The 17,456-nt window shown below is 41.0% G+C and overlaps 1 protein-coding gene across 4 annotated transcripts in view; it reads right to left on the bottom strand.

The window, feature by feature from the left end:
• The window catches only part of SHQ1 (SHQ1, H/ACA ribonucleoprotein assembly factor), a 42,652-nt gene that overhangs the window by 4,134 nt on the left and 21,062 nt on the right, over positions 1-17,456 (bottom strand). For all 4 annotated transcript variants that reach the window (XM_064667173.1, XM_064667175.1, XM_064667174.1 and 1 more), the window contains exon 11: positions 17,042-17,162. In XM_064667173.1, the coding sequence (XP_064523243.1) occupies positions 17,042-17,162 (121 nt within the window). The remainder of the gene's footprint in view (positions 1-17,041; positions 17,163-17,456) is intronic.

Here is a 17,456-nt window from a genome sequence, read left to right as displayed (position 1 = left end):
TTCAGTATGCACATTTGTGGTAATGATATCTTATTATTATGGTAATAGTGTTCTTACATAAACATGCATAATAGGTTTTAAAGGTGCTACACATGATAATTATTAGTTATCACGATGTCAGTTGCTTAAGGAAAATGTTTAATTACAGGTTAAACTGATCAGATGCATGTTTTGTTTAATGTATAGCTTTGAGGAACAGATAACAGAGGCATCTCGGGGCTTGTCCGTGTAGTCTGGAATTAAAATTCCAAGACAGAACTACAGTAATCCTTGCCTAAGCACAAGAGAGTTTCTTCAGGTGCTAGAAGAAGAAAAAAAAAATCTTGTTCTACAGATCTTAGATTATAAAAGAGTGAAACTGGGCTGAAAAGAACAAAGAATGAAAGGAGATTTAGCAAATAAAGGGAGATGGAGAAAACAAGGAGAGGAAAAAAAGGAGGATTATGGCAACAGGAAAGGGAAATCATTACAGGTTTCCAGCAAAGGCCTCCTGTGGCAGCATGAGGAGAGGTGATGGTGATGGGACTGACTGCAGGGCTGAGGGATGGGAGGAGAGCAGGACACGTCTCCAGGTGAAGATGAACACTCCTGTGAGCTCCTTCTGTTCCAAGGAGTACAGAAGGCAGAGGGATTTGAAGAATCAAGATAGCTGTTATCTCCAGAACAGAGAGCTATGAGAAACAGGTCTCACAGAAGACATACATTAGGGATTTGATTGTTTCCAAGGAAGATTTAACATAATGCTGGAAGGAAAAACAAAAGTCAGCCTAGGCACTCAGAGTAAAAATAAATGCAGGACTTGGGTGGGGGGATACATCCAGCCACAAAATCCTCTAATTTTTCCCAAAGGCTAAAAATAATAAGTAATTATGCTTCTGTATCTTATGTCCATCAGTCAGAAATCACAGTATGAAAGGAGAAGTTTTAAAGAAAGTGTTAATGGGCCAGACCTTTTCATCTGCCTGGTACTTGCCTTACATCCAATTCTCTTGCTTTAGCAGTTAAAAAAACCCCAAACAACTCAAAGAGAACTTGAATAAATGAAAACCAGCATTCTGTTCCTGATTCTGTATGATGATGGCACTGCACACCATCATGGCAAGGGAATTACACATCTAAAAATCTGTACTGAGTGTTTGCAAACATGGGAGCAAATGTTGTTGCCCAGAGAGGTTGTGGACTCCTCATCCCTGGAAGTGTTCAGGTCCAGGCTGGATGGGGCTCTGAGCAACCTGGTCTGGTGGAGGTGTCCCTGTCCATGGCAGGAGGGTGGAACAAGATATCTTTAAGGTCCTTTCTAATTCAAACCATTCTGTGAGTTTATGAAATAGTCACACTGGCAGCACAGCCTCCCAAAGCCGGAATCAGTCACATTTTGCTGTGGAATGAGAAGTGACTTTCCTTGCACAGGCACAAGCTGCAGCTTGCTTTTGTTTTTGTAAACAATAGAGGGATTATTTCTACTGCCTCATCAATTTGGCTTTGCATCTCACAGATGCATACAAACAACCACTGTGCCGAGTACACAGTGTAAACAAGGTGTAAGACACAGCAAAATGCAACAGAATTTCTTTGTTATCTGCCCTGGCTCAGTCACAGCCAAGTGACAGCACAAGGAGCTGCCACAGCAGATGAAGCTGTTCCTGCCCAAGCAGAGCAGGAGCAGAATAAAGCATGGGAACCTGAGTACCACAAGCACTGACAGCAGCTTTGCTTACCAGCCTGGTGTCTGAATGTGACCTAACTGGTCTTGGAACCAAGCTGGAACTTAACTAATCTCAGAACTAACCAAAGTCTTGATGCATTCTGTTGTTCCCATGCGGTCGGGGCCTGCTTGCTGTGCTACACTGGGAATCAGTCCTCCACGCTAGCAGGGCTCTGACTTGGCTCCACGGGGCTGACAAGACGTTTTAAGTGTAAAACACTTTACATTAATTATCTTTAAGCCTCGCGGGCAAGATAAACAGGTCTCAAAGAACCAGCAGATACTTCAAGCGCAGACGTGCCTTTGGAGCGATGGAGGTTCCACCAAATATGAAAATGGGCCTGTCTCCCTGCCAAGCTCTGGTCCCCTGGTAGCCCTGCAGTTCCTTGGGATGCATTCAAATACAAACTAGCAGCATGCTGTGCCAGTCAGCAGGGCTGACAGATACAGAAAGGGCACTTATTTAACTTATCTCCACTCAGCAGGAGCTCTGGACACACAGGATCCATATAATAGTAAAGCTGTTGCATTAGGCAAAAGGTTTTCTGCCTGCTGGATCACAAGATATTCCCAGGGCCTTAACTGTACATGTTTAACATGAGAAGTTACCAAGTTTAAGGAGAAAGCATCAGGCTCTATTTACACTACCCTTGTCCACAAGGCCTGGCAAAACTGACTCATGAAAAAGTTTCACAGATAAAACAGATAAGATATCAAGCAATGCAACCAGCCAAGAGTATCCCGTTAAATGTGCTCCAAATTACATACCTGGCAGCACTGCTTACAATTTCCCACAATTATTCATTTAGCCAGAGGCACTGTAAGTATTAAGACAACCCCAGAGTTAAAATCATCTCAGACATCACCAGATATTATCCCAAAGTAGAGCCTCAGCAGTTCAGATACAGAGGACGTGCAGATTTACTATCTGGAAGATATTGAAATGTCAGTTAAACTGTTAAGGAATAGTGGAATTTCCTGCCTTGCCACCAGACTGGTTGAGGACAGGTTGCAATAGGACATAACTGATGTTTCTGCACGGTCTGTCACTGCTGAACAAAAGGGCACCTGCAAAGGGCCAGACCCTCCACACCCTTCAGATCATCTTATTTTCCTCCTGCCCCGAGTGGCTCTTGCTGGATTCCATCCATCACTGTCTTCCAGCCCAAGCCTTATCTGCCCAGACAAAAGGGGTATGAAGAGACATTGTTCAACATTCAGTCTCCTGATAATGCCAAATGAACTTCCCGCAGGAACCCTGTCACGATCTTGATGGAAATTAATCTCCCTATGGCAGTAAGTCTGCAGCTTAAGGTCTCTTGAAGCAGAAGGCTCAACAAGGTACAGCCAAACGTGATAGCAGAAGACAACAAAGTAAGCTCATACAAGAATGATCCAACTAGTCTTACATATAATCAAGAAGGAAATAAATTGCTCTAAAATTCAGATGCAGTTTGTGTCTAGCTCTGCACAGCTACTTGAGCAATCAAACTGGTGATCTCTGGGGAAAATGTGTCTCTTGAAACTGGTAACTGAGCTCACTCTGTTAAGCAACACCTTAAGTCACTAGATCAGCATATTCTGAGAGCCAGGGGTGGGGGATAAATGGGGGAGACACATACTCTTGAGTGGCTGTAACAGAACTTAAATTTCAGGGTTCTAGCCCAACAGTAGAATGATTCCTTCAGAAGGGCAACTAATAATGACAAACATCCCTCCACATCTGACATACAATTTCCAGCAGCTTGAAGGAAAAAAAATAATATAATGATTGAATTCTTATGATACAGAATTGACAGGCAATTTGATTTTAATAAAATATTCAAGACATGAAACAGTCTAGGTTTGATCAACCCTGACTGCTAAGACACAGAAGTGATAACGATGATGGTGTTGAATGCAAAAGCAGAATTCATTAATGCAGAAACAGCTCAAGTCAACAGGCACAAAAAAAAAAGGCACAAATGGTCGAACAATGAGATTCGATCACAAAAAATCCCCCAGTTCAGGAAAAGAATCCTTGCAAATTTACCTGCAATGAGAAACTCATCACACTAAACACATCATCCATTTGCCCAAACTAAGCTTTAGAAGTCATGGGTTACAAAAGAACATGAGCCTCAGAGTCTGCCTGGAGACAAGAGATTAAGGCTCAATTACACCTTTTAGCATGTGTTTTATGTGAGATGCCATATTTCACCATTTTTTTATTTCACTTCCAAGGTTATTTGTAATGAGTGCTTCAATTATACACTAGTCAATGACCTCCAACAATAGTGAAATAGCTGTGAAAAAGCAAGCTCAGAAGCAGTGACCAAAAATACTCCAATTTAAGTTCTGAAAGAAATTCTGAGTAGAAAGTAGTCCTGGTAAATGTGAACTGATAGTGCCAACCACTTTGCCTATCCATGCACACTGTTGTAGTGCAGACTATGACAACAACTCTAACTTCACACTGTTTTCATTGCTCAGTACTTTGTACACACCTTTACCCCAACTCCCCCACAAGCTCAGGGAATCTATGCAAACATTTTATTTCACCCAGCTCTGGGAACATAACTGTTCCCTACAGTGAAACATGGCTAAAACAAAGCATAACAATAATACTATGAAGTTTAAGGCATGAACTGGAAAACACACACCTCGTTCAGAAGAACACAGATAATATTATTTCATAATCATCAGAAAGATGAACATGCAACATCTACCAAATCCCTTCCCAGCCTTTATTAGCTGGTTAGCTCATCATGACCCTACCTGGCTTATGAGATTTGAAAGGATCACAGAAGGGGTTGTACAATTAACAGCCAGAGAGATAAACACAAACACCACCATTCAACAGTTTCATGTGCTTAGTTTATTATACATTTTTATAGTAAGAGGCAGAAGCAATAAATAACGCCATTAAAATCTCATTAGCTCTGATCAATGAGTACAGAAGATAACAGAAGAACAAAGCTGAATTTAATGTGTTGGTAAAGGAGAAACAGAAAATTTTCTTCAAGACTCAGGTAAAAATTGACCTAAACTTTAACTAATCTTCTGCCTTACCAGCAGCAAAAGAAAGACAGATGAGTGTAAACACACCAACAATAACACATTTGCTCACATGAATTAGTCCTGGAGTAACCACTGTTTTCTTAGGAAAGAAAGAAACCATCTCCCCTAAAGACTGTTCAAATTCTGCACTTCTTATGAAAAGCAGCTGCTGAAATAAAAGCTACTCAATCTGTGCAAGATATTTTATGCAATTACAGGTAAGAATTCATGCTTTCTATTTTTCAAGATGATGGATTCTGATTTTTAGCCTAAATAACTTAGGTTTAAACAATTACACTCTCCATGTCCATACTAACTGTTAATTATTTCCTTTCTAAGTACTCCTGGAAACATTAGGCAACTTCATCAAATTTAAGAGCAACTAGAATTTAAAGGAGACCTTTATATTTCATGAAAATAAGCAGAGATATAAATAATGAGCCTCATGAGAAAAGGCTGGCAGGACACAGCTCTCATGGCCTGACTTGGTAGGAGGCCATGGCACGCACACACCAGCCAGCTGATCCATGCTAATTCCAGCTGTGGAAATGCCTGGTGGAAGTATCAAGGGATGGGAGGAAGAGACAACAGCACAAGGCTTGGGTTGGGAAGTCCATAGAATCTTTTTTTATCTCCTTGTCTTGTAGACACCATATAAAGCAGAGACTGAAGAGCGTTCCCTGCACACCAAACCTTCGTTGTAAACACGGGAAAACCACACTGTAAAAAAGGAGCACTGGGTTCAAAGAGAAGTCTGGAAAATACATCTCTTTGTAAGCAAGATGCCACCACTTCAAATGGATGGGATGGGAAGAGCAGAGAGGCAGCACGAACAGACTACTTTGGACAAGAGAAACCCCCCCTTCTCTTCAGGTGACAGAAAACAGCCCTGCACCGTAAACAACGGCTGATGGGGAGAATCCAGCGGGTTTAAGGGGAACACAAAGTGCTTTAATCTTGAAATTCTGGCTTTCAAAGGGCATTACATGGATCCTGAAACTAAGAGAGTGATGTACTTACAGTGCAATCCAACTGGCAGTCTTGTAAACATGAACTGCTATCTACATAGCTTAAAGTATTACGGTTTGTTAACCATAAATCAAATATAAAACATAGCACCATCGTTTCAATTTAAGTGACTTCTTTTATGTTAATAAGTCTGAATGTTTCAAGTGACTTTCCTCCATATTTATTCTGAAATTCCACGGTGCTTCTTTCATAATGAATCTAAATACTGCATGAGCTGAACTTCACATTTATAAATATTTAAAAAAAAGATGAAACTTTCCAATATAACATCTTATTTTCATTACTTGGTGTTTTTGATAAGTTGAAACCAAACAGATCATGGATTATAAAAAAAATCAAGTACAGCTTACTTATGTAGATGATATTATGAAAATATTCATAAGAGAAAACAGACTTGGAATTAATATTGGACTATAAAAAGAAACTGAACGGTATTTATAAGTTTTAAAAACAGTTTAATGGATCTTTGTTGCCAAAATATCTCCAGTAAGTTGCAGCCAGTCCAAACATCTAACAATGGCACAGCTTCCAAAGTTATATATGACAAACACAAATAATGAAAGATGAATAGATAACTCACCACAAAACAGATGCAGAGAAAGAAAGATTTTATGATGTGATAGTAATACTGGCTGCATACAGAAATGGAACACACAGTTGTTCTACATTAGCTCCATCTCCCTCACATTCTGAACTGCCATTACCTAGAACTGGGTCTTCACCATCACTGCTGGTGATCCAGGAGAAAGCTCTCCCAGCACTGCAAATGATACAATTTGTGTTACAATATGTGAATAAAAGCTACTCACAGCCAGCAGGGCAGAAAACGTGAATTTTAGTGCCAGGATAACGCCAGTGAAGTCCTGCATTACAAAAATAACAACAATGGCAGGGAACAGCCTTAAAGGCACAATTACAAACACACTACTCCAACATGATCCTACCCCTTTGCAGTGGAATTTTTCCACCAAAAACACAGTGAGGTCAATCAGTTTTAACTCTTATGCTGCTCCATCTCTTCGGACTGACACCCCTAACACTTGAAGGGGAAACACCACCTGTAGCCTTCCCACTCACAGTCCATTCTCACCTCACACAATCTGAACAGGAAAAGACACCAAACCCAAGCATCTTGCAAATTCCTGGCAGATTTTCACAAGGGTCTCAACTGAACAGCTGCTCCCAGCTTCTCCCACACCCCCCCAGTGTGTTGGGGCACCTGGTACCAGCTGCTCCAGGGCAGGACAGGACAAGGGGTGATGGGTTTAAACTGCAGGAGGGTCCATTTATATTACATACAGGAAAGAAGTTTTTTACAATGAGGGTGGTATAACACTGGCACAGGTTGCCCAGAGAAGCTGTGGGTGCCCTATCCCTGGAAACATTCAAGGTCAGGTTGGATGGGGCTCTCAGCAACCTGGTCTAGTTGAAGATGTCCCTGCCCATGGCAGGGGGCTGGAACTAGATGGTCCTTAAGGTCCCAACCCAAACTACTCTATGATTCCATGATCATGCCTTTTAGGAACAATAATTATTATTAAGCTAGCTACTGACCACACTGGAAGCAAACCAGGAAGGCATTTTCAGCCTGGAGATCAGCTTCCCACTTGGACCAGAGCTGCAGATTCCACCTGTTTGGAAAGGGAACAATCACACGAGCTCAGCCTTCCCCTCCCCAAACCAGAGAACGAGTCAGCTGAGATGTGCTGACTGAAGAGACATGACACAGCTCACTGACCCTTCTGTAGGCAGGTAGGAAATGCCTCCCCACAACTTTGGAAAATCAAAGCTGTAGCCTGAGGGGGGGAAAAAAATGGCTTTCTTCTTTTGCCTTCTCTGCCCACAGCAAGGTACATTCAGACACAGCCTGAAGGAACAGGAGCTGCAGAAAAATGATGGAATAAATAGGAAAAAACAACAGAGGGCAGGAGAGGAAAAACATCAAAGGAAATTGCAGCTAGCAGCTGGGAGGAGAGATTAAATCCCTTGTTAAAAATCCATGTTTTACAGGGCTTGCTAAAACATACATGAAGGGAAACATCTGGTATTATACCCACCTGTCTATCACCTTTTTGGGCCCTCAGGGCAAACAGTGTTTTGCCTTAAGGCTCTTAAATCAGTATATTATATTACCTGGGTATTGTTATTTACAAAGTGCTCTGTGTGCACCTCCTGCTACACAGACAATTGAAGTGACAGCTCAGGCCTTAAAAAAGATGCAACACTTAAGGAGAGGCATTGGCAGCTCGTGATGGCAGCAAACAAACAAACTGTATTAAAAACATGCATCAAAACAGTGAAAGAGGAGACACATCATGTGCCTGCAAATTATTAGTTACTATTTTTAAATCAAAGAACTGTGATCTAAGGTTTAAGAGCAGAGGACTTGGGATGAAAATAAATAAATCTGGGTTTTCTTCCAACAGTCAGTGTACTCTTTGATAAATTGGTTTACTCTTTATCTAAGTTTTAAGGAAAATGATAGCATTTCCTCTTGTGAGGCTGTTTTAGTAGCATAACAAATTGCACAGAATCTCCAATACATTCTGCACCAGACCCAGAGCTCAAGTTTGAGCCACAAGGTGTTTTTTTGAGCTATGCTATCATGATGGAAACAAATAAGACAGTACAGAATTACCAAGCAACTCAGGGAGAATGAGCCAACTCCTAATTCCTCTTCGCTAGGAAAATGCAAAAACTTCTGTCTGAATTTTTCCTGCTTTCTGTTCAACTAGATGCATTTGTAATTTTTTGTTCTATTACCCAGTGGCTAAACCCCCAAATCTCTGTCTCATCATACTTGAAGACAAGTCTAGATCAGCCTTTAGCTTTCTTACCAATGAACTGCTGAGTTTACCTGGTGTCTTTGCCTTGACATAGATCAGTCAGGGAACATTTTTTCCCCCTAATTCTCTCCATTTTTCAGCATCTTTTTGAACAGACACGAGAATCAGTCTGTGTTTTAACACAGTCTTACAAATGATGCATTCTAAGGTCATACCACTTCCTTCTTCTAAATGATACCACTCTATCTCTGAGCAGGTGAGAGGGTGAACACACTTCAGCTGAAGAAACAAAGAGGTGCTCAGGTTCAAACTGTTCTCAAGCATGACCCAACCTATTTTTCTGAAGCTGCTGCCCTCAACTGTCTTATATTCTCCAATCCATAACTCGACCTACAATCTTTTATCGAGTGTGTCATTTTATACTTGATTGTATTAAAATGCAGGTTGTTCAAATAGGCACTTAGGGCCAGTCTGGGGCAGCCTGTGCAATTAATTTTCAGCCTTGAAATAAATAACATTTAACACCACAAAAAATTTATCTAAAAAGACACATACTGTATTTTCTTAAGGATTTTTAAATCTCAAAGACACCACCTGAAGTAGCCACTCCCATTATTGGTAAAAGCTTGAAGAGCAGCTGGGGCACCTCAAAGTTAATTCACCACCACAGGCCACCAAGGAAGTGAATGAGAAGCAAACCTAGAGCAGCACAATTACTCCAAGCAGTGAGAAAACGTGCTGCCTGCTGAACTGGCTGCCAGCACTAGTAATGCCAGCTTGTAAAACCTGCTAAGAAGGAATTACAATAATTGGGGATTGTAGTCATGAGCTACTGCTGCAAGTCATCACAGGACAGGGAAGGTGCAGCCCTGATGAACCCTGTCTTCCTCACCCTGTGCATCAAGAGGTGCAATCACAAGCTGCACCAAGATTTTTTGATTTATCCCTTGTACCTGTGTGGCTCTTATTAAGCCAAAACAGCAAAGGAAAGAATAGCCTTCAAATTAAAAAAATCCCCCAAATCCAATGAGTTCTTTTTGTTTTGCAGAGAGTGGGGGCAGAGAGTTAAGTGGCTCCAGTGTATCCACAGTGACAATATCATTAAAGAGATTTAGTGAAAAATATAATCCTCTAACTACAAAACAGATCAAAATAAGGCATTTTCTGATGGGGCTGTTACAGACTCTTATATCTAACACAACTGTCTACATCAGAACCCAGGCTAAAAGCATATGCTAATGGCAAAGCTGCTTTCAGAGCAGCACCATGAAAGCAATTTGGCTTTTCTCTGCACCACCTACTTCGAAAACTGGAGTTTTGTCAAACTTGAAATTACTGCAGCCTTCACTAAACTAAGATTGACATGGGCAGCAAGGGAGGTAGAGTCAAAGTGCAACTCCAGCCAAAGAAAGCAGAGAAGAGCTGACCATGGGACTGCAAGGCACAGAAAATGCAATACTATGAGGTGCATTTTTCCTCAGGACTCCACTGTATGAAGTGCATTAAACATGCTGTACAAATCAGATTAATCCCACAGAGCCAAGAGGCAGGATTTTCATCCAGAATATATTACTGCTTATGCCTTTGTTCTTTTCAATCACGGCTGCTGAATCCAAGAGGTTAACAGCTGAAAATTAGCATATTCCTCTAACATTTGAGAATGCTTTAAAGCACTGATTCATTTTTATTATGTTTTACACATTCCCTCTTCCCCCCATCACAAATCAAATATTTAATAAACTAACATTAGTAGTGCATCATTCGAAAGCCTTTTAGGACAGTTTTGTTCCTGAATCCTTCTGTCTGAACTTTATATTTTCACAGTAGAGGTGCACAGCTTACAAGAGTTACTCTGTTCACCCCTCATTTAGCAGGACAGTCCTGAGTTTCAGAAGTTACAGTTAATTCCTTCCTGGGAACATGAAAATGCCATAAAGAGGGAATAGGATTTCATTACTATGGGCAGGTTTAGATTAGATATTAGGAAGAAATTCTTCCCTGTGAGGGTGGGGAGGCCCTGGCACAGGGTTCCCAGAGAAGCTGTGGCTGCCCCAACCCTGGAAGTGTCCAAGGCCAGGTTGTACTGGATTGGAGCAATGTGGATTAGTGGAAGGTGTCCCTGCCCATGGCAGGGAGTGGAACTGGATGATCTTTAAGGTCCCTTCCAAAAGTCCCAAACCACTCTATGATTCTGTAAATATTAACTCCACAATCAGCAAAAAAGGAAAAACAAAAGTCTTTTAAAAGCCTGGGGGGGATTTGTCTTTTCAAGTATTTTGAGCTTTACAAAACCCTAAACCCCTAAAGAAAACAAAACTGTCAAGAAGAAACAGCTGCAAAAATGGCACAATCAAAACAGTTTCTACATACTTTGAAGCATTTTTCAAAGTTTTCCAGATCTTAGCAAATAATAAGTGGATCAAATTTCCTAGGTTTGCAGATAGATGATCCATTTCACAAATTATTTCAACATACCATTGGAATGCATGCTAAAATTCTATTTAAATTCATACAAAGATCATGATATCTGGCCACAGAAGCTTAAAGATGTTACATGTTCCAAAATATTTCCCCAAGTCTAGCAAAAGCCTGAAGTAATTCTTTCAGGAAGGCTGCAACACATGCCCTGCTCCCAAATGCTTTTTGCCCCATGAGCAAGCACAGCACAGGATATGGTGAGCCCATGTGTGCAACAGGATACAAGGAAAATAAATAAGAGACTATACAGAGCAGAGAACTTAATGCAAATTAATAAGAGGCCTATAAAGCCATGCAAATACTTATATAGACCAAAGAGAGGCTTTTGCAGATTCAGTGTGATACAGTGTGTTTAAATGGACATGAGAGCAATCAAACTACCAACACTCCTCTGATTATCAGAAGTATGCTCTAAAGAATGTTACTAGGCTGTCTTCTACATTCAAACCTGGTCTTTTTTAGCAAATATAAAGAGATGGTAACTTGTAAAATACATTTTTACTAAACTTTAACCAACGCGATGGACTGAAACTGCGATGCCACAGGTTGAGTTCCTGACTCCCTTTCGTGCACTTTATGATCTGATGTGACACAGGCAGTAAAAAAAATCCTCAATCTCACAACTCTTATTTTTTTTTTTCTGAGAGACTTGGGCTTCTTAAAGCCTTTGCAATATCAGGCCTTAACACTTCAGGCCAAGACTACAGTGTATTGATTAAACAAGTGATTCAGAAAACCTGGGGAAAAGAGGAGGGGGGGCTGAATGATTAGAGTTGATCTCTTCACCTCCATGACATGCTGTGAATGTAATTAATCCTACATTTATTTAGAGAAATTCACATCCTACAATACAGCAGCAACTCCCTGCTGGCTTCAGACCAGGTAATTATGCTGCAACAAGGACTAGGTTTCGATTCCAATGAAGAGATGAAAAGGAAAGCAGGCCTATGAGGCCGACCTACCTTTCAGGGTATGTCTCACCTGCAAATCAGGGAAAAGCCAGTACAGGTCAGGAATATCTGGCTTAGCTTTAATTCAGTTAGTTCCAATAAAGACAGCAGCTTCCACAAAGATTGTATAAATGCCACCGGGAACCCTGTTTTTTTTCCCAAACTTTAAATCAAAGAATCCATGCTCAAACTGGCATGTTACACCTACAGTCACCAAAATTAGCGATGTTACATTTGTCTTAGGTTGGGGAGCACATATTTGTGAAGGATAACAAAGCAAGTTGTAGATACAGTTCCACAGAACACACCAAGGCAATTTAACAGCTTATTTGTCTTAACACACAGATCTCCTTCACTGCACAAGTTGAAGCTACTACAATACACAATCATTTTATAATATTTTTTTTTTGCAGTAGAACATGAACAAAAGGTCAGATGGTAAATTAAAAAGTAGAAAAATAGTGATAGTGAAAAATATACCTTATTCTCCTGCATGTCTCATACCCACAAAACTTTGAGCAGATTAATCCCAACTATACAACAGCCAGGCTGGATGGGGCTCTGAGCAACCTGGTCTAGTGGAAGGGAGGTGGAACAAGATGATCTTTAAAGTTCTTTCCAACCCAAACCATTCTGTGATTCTGTACTAAGTGTACCACCCCCTGGAAAACTTCCAGGAACACTCAGAACTTCACCTCCATTTCAGGAACACAGAATATGCTCATTTACTGACACTAAAGTGGTAAATGTTTAAAACTAAATATGCAAGTAAACAGTAGGTAAGAGTATTTTAAATTGACATGGGCTCAAGTTTTTCCTCTCAGGCAGGGCTGCAGAACAGCATGGACTTATTGCCTGCCTGGACAAGGACTCATAGGAAGCTGTACAGCCTTCCACCCATGTCATGGTCAGCAGGCACATATGTACAACAGTGACCAAAAACCAGTATGAATAGAGCCTGGCACAAAGGGGAACACAAAACACTGGAGAAAGACATCAGGCCACACAAAGGAACCTCAGCACAGCAAGAGGCAGTGGGTAAACTATTCTGACTTCTGTAAAGGACAACTCCTGTGGGGTCACAGACACAGAACTCCTCTCCAGAGGGAGAAAAGGCTCTCCTGCAACAAGCCTGCACCTGGATTCCCCTGGTCTCAGCAGCCCCTATTGCAGCTGCCAACCAACCAGTGGTTTCCCCAAAACTCCCTCTCCTCTCCCTCATCTCCTTCTGCTCAAAGGAAGGTGTGGAAGACAGAGAAAACCTGAGATTTGTAATACAAATTCAGTTACAACTTCACCTCAGAGGCTGCCACATGTATCAGAACGGCCTGTAAAAGCTCGGACCTAAAGAACAAAGGCATGCAAAGCAGACAAATTAAATTTAATTTTATTATGGAAATGAAAGCAATAACAGAAGTGACAGCAGGGTGGATGATAAGCTCACTTAGCAGGGGGATCAAATGAAGTGATGACATGTCATTATGACCTCAGGGGTTAAAGATGCAATTTTCCATCTGGCTGCATCTGGCTTTTCAACAGAAATGTTGACACCACCTGCCGAGATTTACCACAAGCTGCCTCCATAGGTCTTTGTTATCCAGGTTAACATTTACTTCTCCCTCTTTCTGCTAAGTTTTGCTGAGCAACATGGTCCCTTTCTCCAAAGCCTAGTAACAGTTAACAGGATTTACATGCCAGTTCATACAGCAGTTGAAATTATTAATAGTCACCTCAAAAGCAGCTTAAAGAGAAATACTAGAAACCTAGAAAGCAGGTAAAACTAGCTTTAAGATTGTAAACAGGAAGGCAAAATTTTAGCTATACTTGCTAATATCTTGACTAAGACATTTGGGAATCTATTTTTCTCTTAGTACCAGGCACCTGATTAAAACAATTTTTCTAAAAAAGAAAATAAAATCCTTAGCATTAAAGACCTAGTTTGTATCCCCATACCCAACTGACTATTAGCCACCTGCATGTGTTTTATTCAGCAGCTTAATCATTTCCAATTCCAGATACACTGTGCTTAAAATAAATCAGCTCTTGCCAGCCCAGTGACACATTCACTTATTCATCTAATTTCCCCACAGCCAAACCATGATCTCAAAGCAAATTTGTAATCAGCCATTGACACACTGCTGGCTATAAGGTTTTTGTTTCCACGTGGAATATTTAAAAGCTGGTACCTACCAGGGGAGTTCCCCTTCATCTGGAATAGGACTGTGTGCCTACTGCCACTGGATTCATCCATTACAGTTTTGCCTGTGCCAAGCTTGTTTCCTAAACCTGCATCTCCCAGACTGTTCTCTGCCAGCACAGGTGAGCTAAAAAGTTTGCTTCCAGCTGTTTTTAAAGTGACCAGATTCTTCTTTCAAAAGAACCTACAGGCTGTTTTAACTGTTTATAAAAAAAAAATAAAAAAAAAAGAGGCCCAACCTCCACTAGGACTTGGTTACATACCAGGGAAAGAGGGGAAGAAAAGGAAAACCTTCCATGGATTTTGAGAGCACTCTCAGTTATGAGAAGACAGGAGGAAATGGAGACAAAGAAGCTTCCATGGAGCAAAGAATAGCCAAGAAACAAACCAGAAAGTATCCAGACCCACTGGAGATGAAAATAATTACATTGAAAGACCACCACAAAAATACCTATGAATACCTTCTCCTCACAGAACTCTCTCACCACAAAGGCAATTATAGAATCATAGAATGGGTTTTGGGTTGGAAGGGACCTTAAAGCTCATCCAGTCCCACCCCCTGCCCTGGGCAGGGACACCTTCCACTAGCCCAGGCTGCTCCAAGCCCTGTCCAACCTGGCCTTGGGCACTTTCAGGGATGGGGCACCCACAGCTTCTCTGGGCAACCTCTGTGTCAGTGCTTCAGAGGGAGTTAGCAGAGGGATGTCATAACCTTCTTCCCCTGGAATGGAAGATGCACCACCCTCCTCTTCAGATGCCTCACCCTGGGGAGCTGGGAACCCTTGTCCTGAACAGACAATTGGTCGCCCATTTCTGCATCTGTCAAGGTATTTTCTGAATGACAAGTGAACTTTTGGTTTTCCCTTCAACATAAAGGAATAAAACAAAGTGTTCCCATTCACTTTGCACATGCTGAACTTAAAACACATGCTTCACTGCTAAACTGAACAGGAATGACTTCAGCATATGCTTAAATGCTGTCCTGATTCAGACCTAAAAATAGGAATGGTTTCTGCAGTTCCTCTTTCTCCTGCTCTGCTAATGACAGACAGCTATTGTGCCCTGTCACTCTGACAATAAGAGAGCTTAATTGCCCTCTTTCCAGCAGCTGTCAGTTCTGCTTAACTGGGACATAATGTGAGAGTCTGGGAGGAAACGTGTTAATCTATCAGTCACTTATAGCTACTGTGCATTTTCCTGGGCTGGATTTAAAGAAAACCCTGGGGTTTATGACTGACTTGCTAGAGATTATATTCATTGATATGGGCAGCAGTGATATTACTGTCTTATGACTCATTTCTTTGTGAAAGATCCATGAAATAACTATCTCCTTTATTTACTGCACTTTTTCATCTCAACTTCAACCTGAACATGAATTTCCCCATACCTGGGGAATTTCCCACACATTTAAGGTGTGGCCAAAAAAGGCCTCCTCAAATATGACAGTGTAAAATGAACTGGCTGATCCTGGAATTAACGAGGATTGATGAATCAGAATGTTTGGAAACACCTGTAGTTGCTTTAGAGTGTTTTGTGCATTTCTATTTATAGGAACACAGTCACTGAAAGCACACAGAGGAGAATAAGAATCAACATCATCTACAATGCATAATAAGCAGCTATAAACTGAGAGTCTTGAATTCTCCAAGAAGTTCTGATAAGGTCACACCTAAACCTACAGCCTGTGCAGGCTCAGTTCTCTGTCCCATTCCCCTTTCTGATCATAATTATTACCAATTTCCCTCTATATCCCCTCACTGCTCCTTGTGTCTCGTGCACTGAAGTTATTTTTCTCCCACACTCTCTTGTTAAATTGTGAACTGAAAAGCAAAGACTAATTTTAACCAGTTTTATGAGTCTACATTTTGCTATATTAACCAGTATGAAAATGGCATTTTTTTGTGTTTACATCAGTAATGCCTATTCCAACTCACACCTTTTGTGGCCCTTCAGAGAAGGCTGTGAAGACATAAAAAGGAAGGAAGAAAATACAAAAGCTGTATGGAAAACAGAATAAATCTGACAAGAACAATATAAAGCTTAGCAAGATTTGAACATGCAGATTGCTTTAATCATTTAATCCACTTTCCACTGTTTTCCTACCGACACTTTTGGTTTTAAGCCATTAAAACATGCTGATATTGTAACCAGTCTGGCTGCAAACTTCCCAAAACTCTGGAAATAAGCCATGCTGACTCTGTTGAAAGAACACAGGTGAGGCACAGAAGTGCTGAAGTGCAGGGACTTTGCCTGGAAGTGGCAGAGTCACTGTTTCCTCTCAAGTGAAGTGGAAGCCAAAGCACATTGTCAGGGAGAGGGAGCTGGCAAACAGCTCCAGGGGCAGGAGCACACAGTGCATGGAGATTTGTGACACTTACTCTGGTGTTGATAATCAATTGCTACAACTGCTACAGCCCATAAATCAATGTTTCCTACAGCTGTCAATGGTCTGCCTGTGCTGTCAATTCAATTCAGAACTAGGAGTTATTTCTTACCTTTATCCTGAAGTTATATAAGTGATATATAAGCTTTTTTCTTCCTGAGAGATTGCAATAGAATGAAAATTCCCCAGAAGCTGTTTTTTTCCCCAAAAAAACATCTATTAATAGATTCACAAAAACCTCACATTTTTATTTAAAATGCAATTCCTCCCTCCTTTCTCCAGTTATGTCACTACATAAAAAAATGCACTGAATATCTCCACAAGAATAGCTGGACAGACACAGCTACTAAATGAAGAAGAGTGATCTTATTTCCACGTATAGGGGACAGAATTTCTTTTTGCTTTGCTGATACTTGTTCACAGATGAAGTATGCTGAAAACATTACCCACACCAATAACTACTGAAGAACTTACTTGATTTTTTGAATCCAGATGCAATAGTCTGTAATGAAGAGATCGTTAAGGATGTAGGCAGGGTCACTCTCCCTGAAAATCTTGTGAATGTCCAGCAGACACTTCAAAACTGCAGCTTTTCCTGGAAATAGATTTTTGTTTTTGTGAATCACTAGAAATCTTAATAGATCATATTTATCATCATCTCACCTGTGAGGCTTTAATAACCACGGTATCTACAACCATCCTGGAACTTTGGAGTTGAATCACAGGCTCAGGACAGCAGCAGTGTAACTGTGTCCTTTGGTATCCACATCCCTCTGAATTCAGTGGGAATCTCTCTGCAAGACTAAAGCCTCAAGGCACAGTCATGCATGTAATTCTCCACAGCTGAAGGAGCCCCTTCCCCCAGCTTTTCCACTTGTCCAAGCTCTGC

This window comes from Pseudopipra pipra, chromosome 11, assembly GCF_036250125.1.
Source record: "Pseudopipra pipra isolate bDixPip1 chromosome 11, bDixPip1.hap1, whole genome shotgun sequence".
NCBI classification, from domain to species: domain Eukaryota; kingdom Metazoa; phylum Chordata; class Aves; order Passeriformes; family Pipridae; genus Pseudopipra; species Pseudopipra pipra.
The sequence above is the reverse complement of the archived record's forward strand: the minus strand, read 5'-3'. Positions and strand labels throughout refer to the sequence as shown.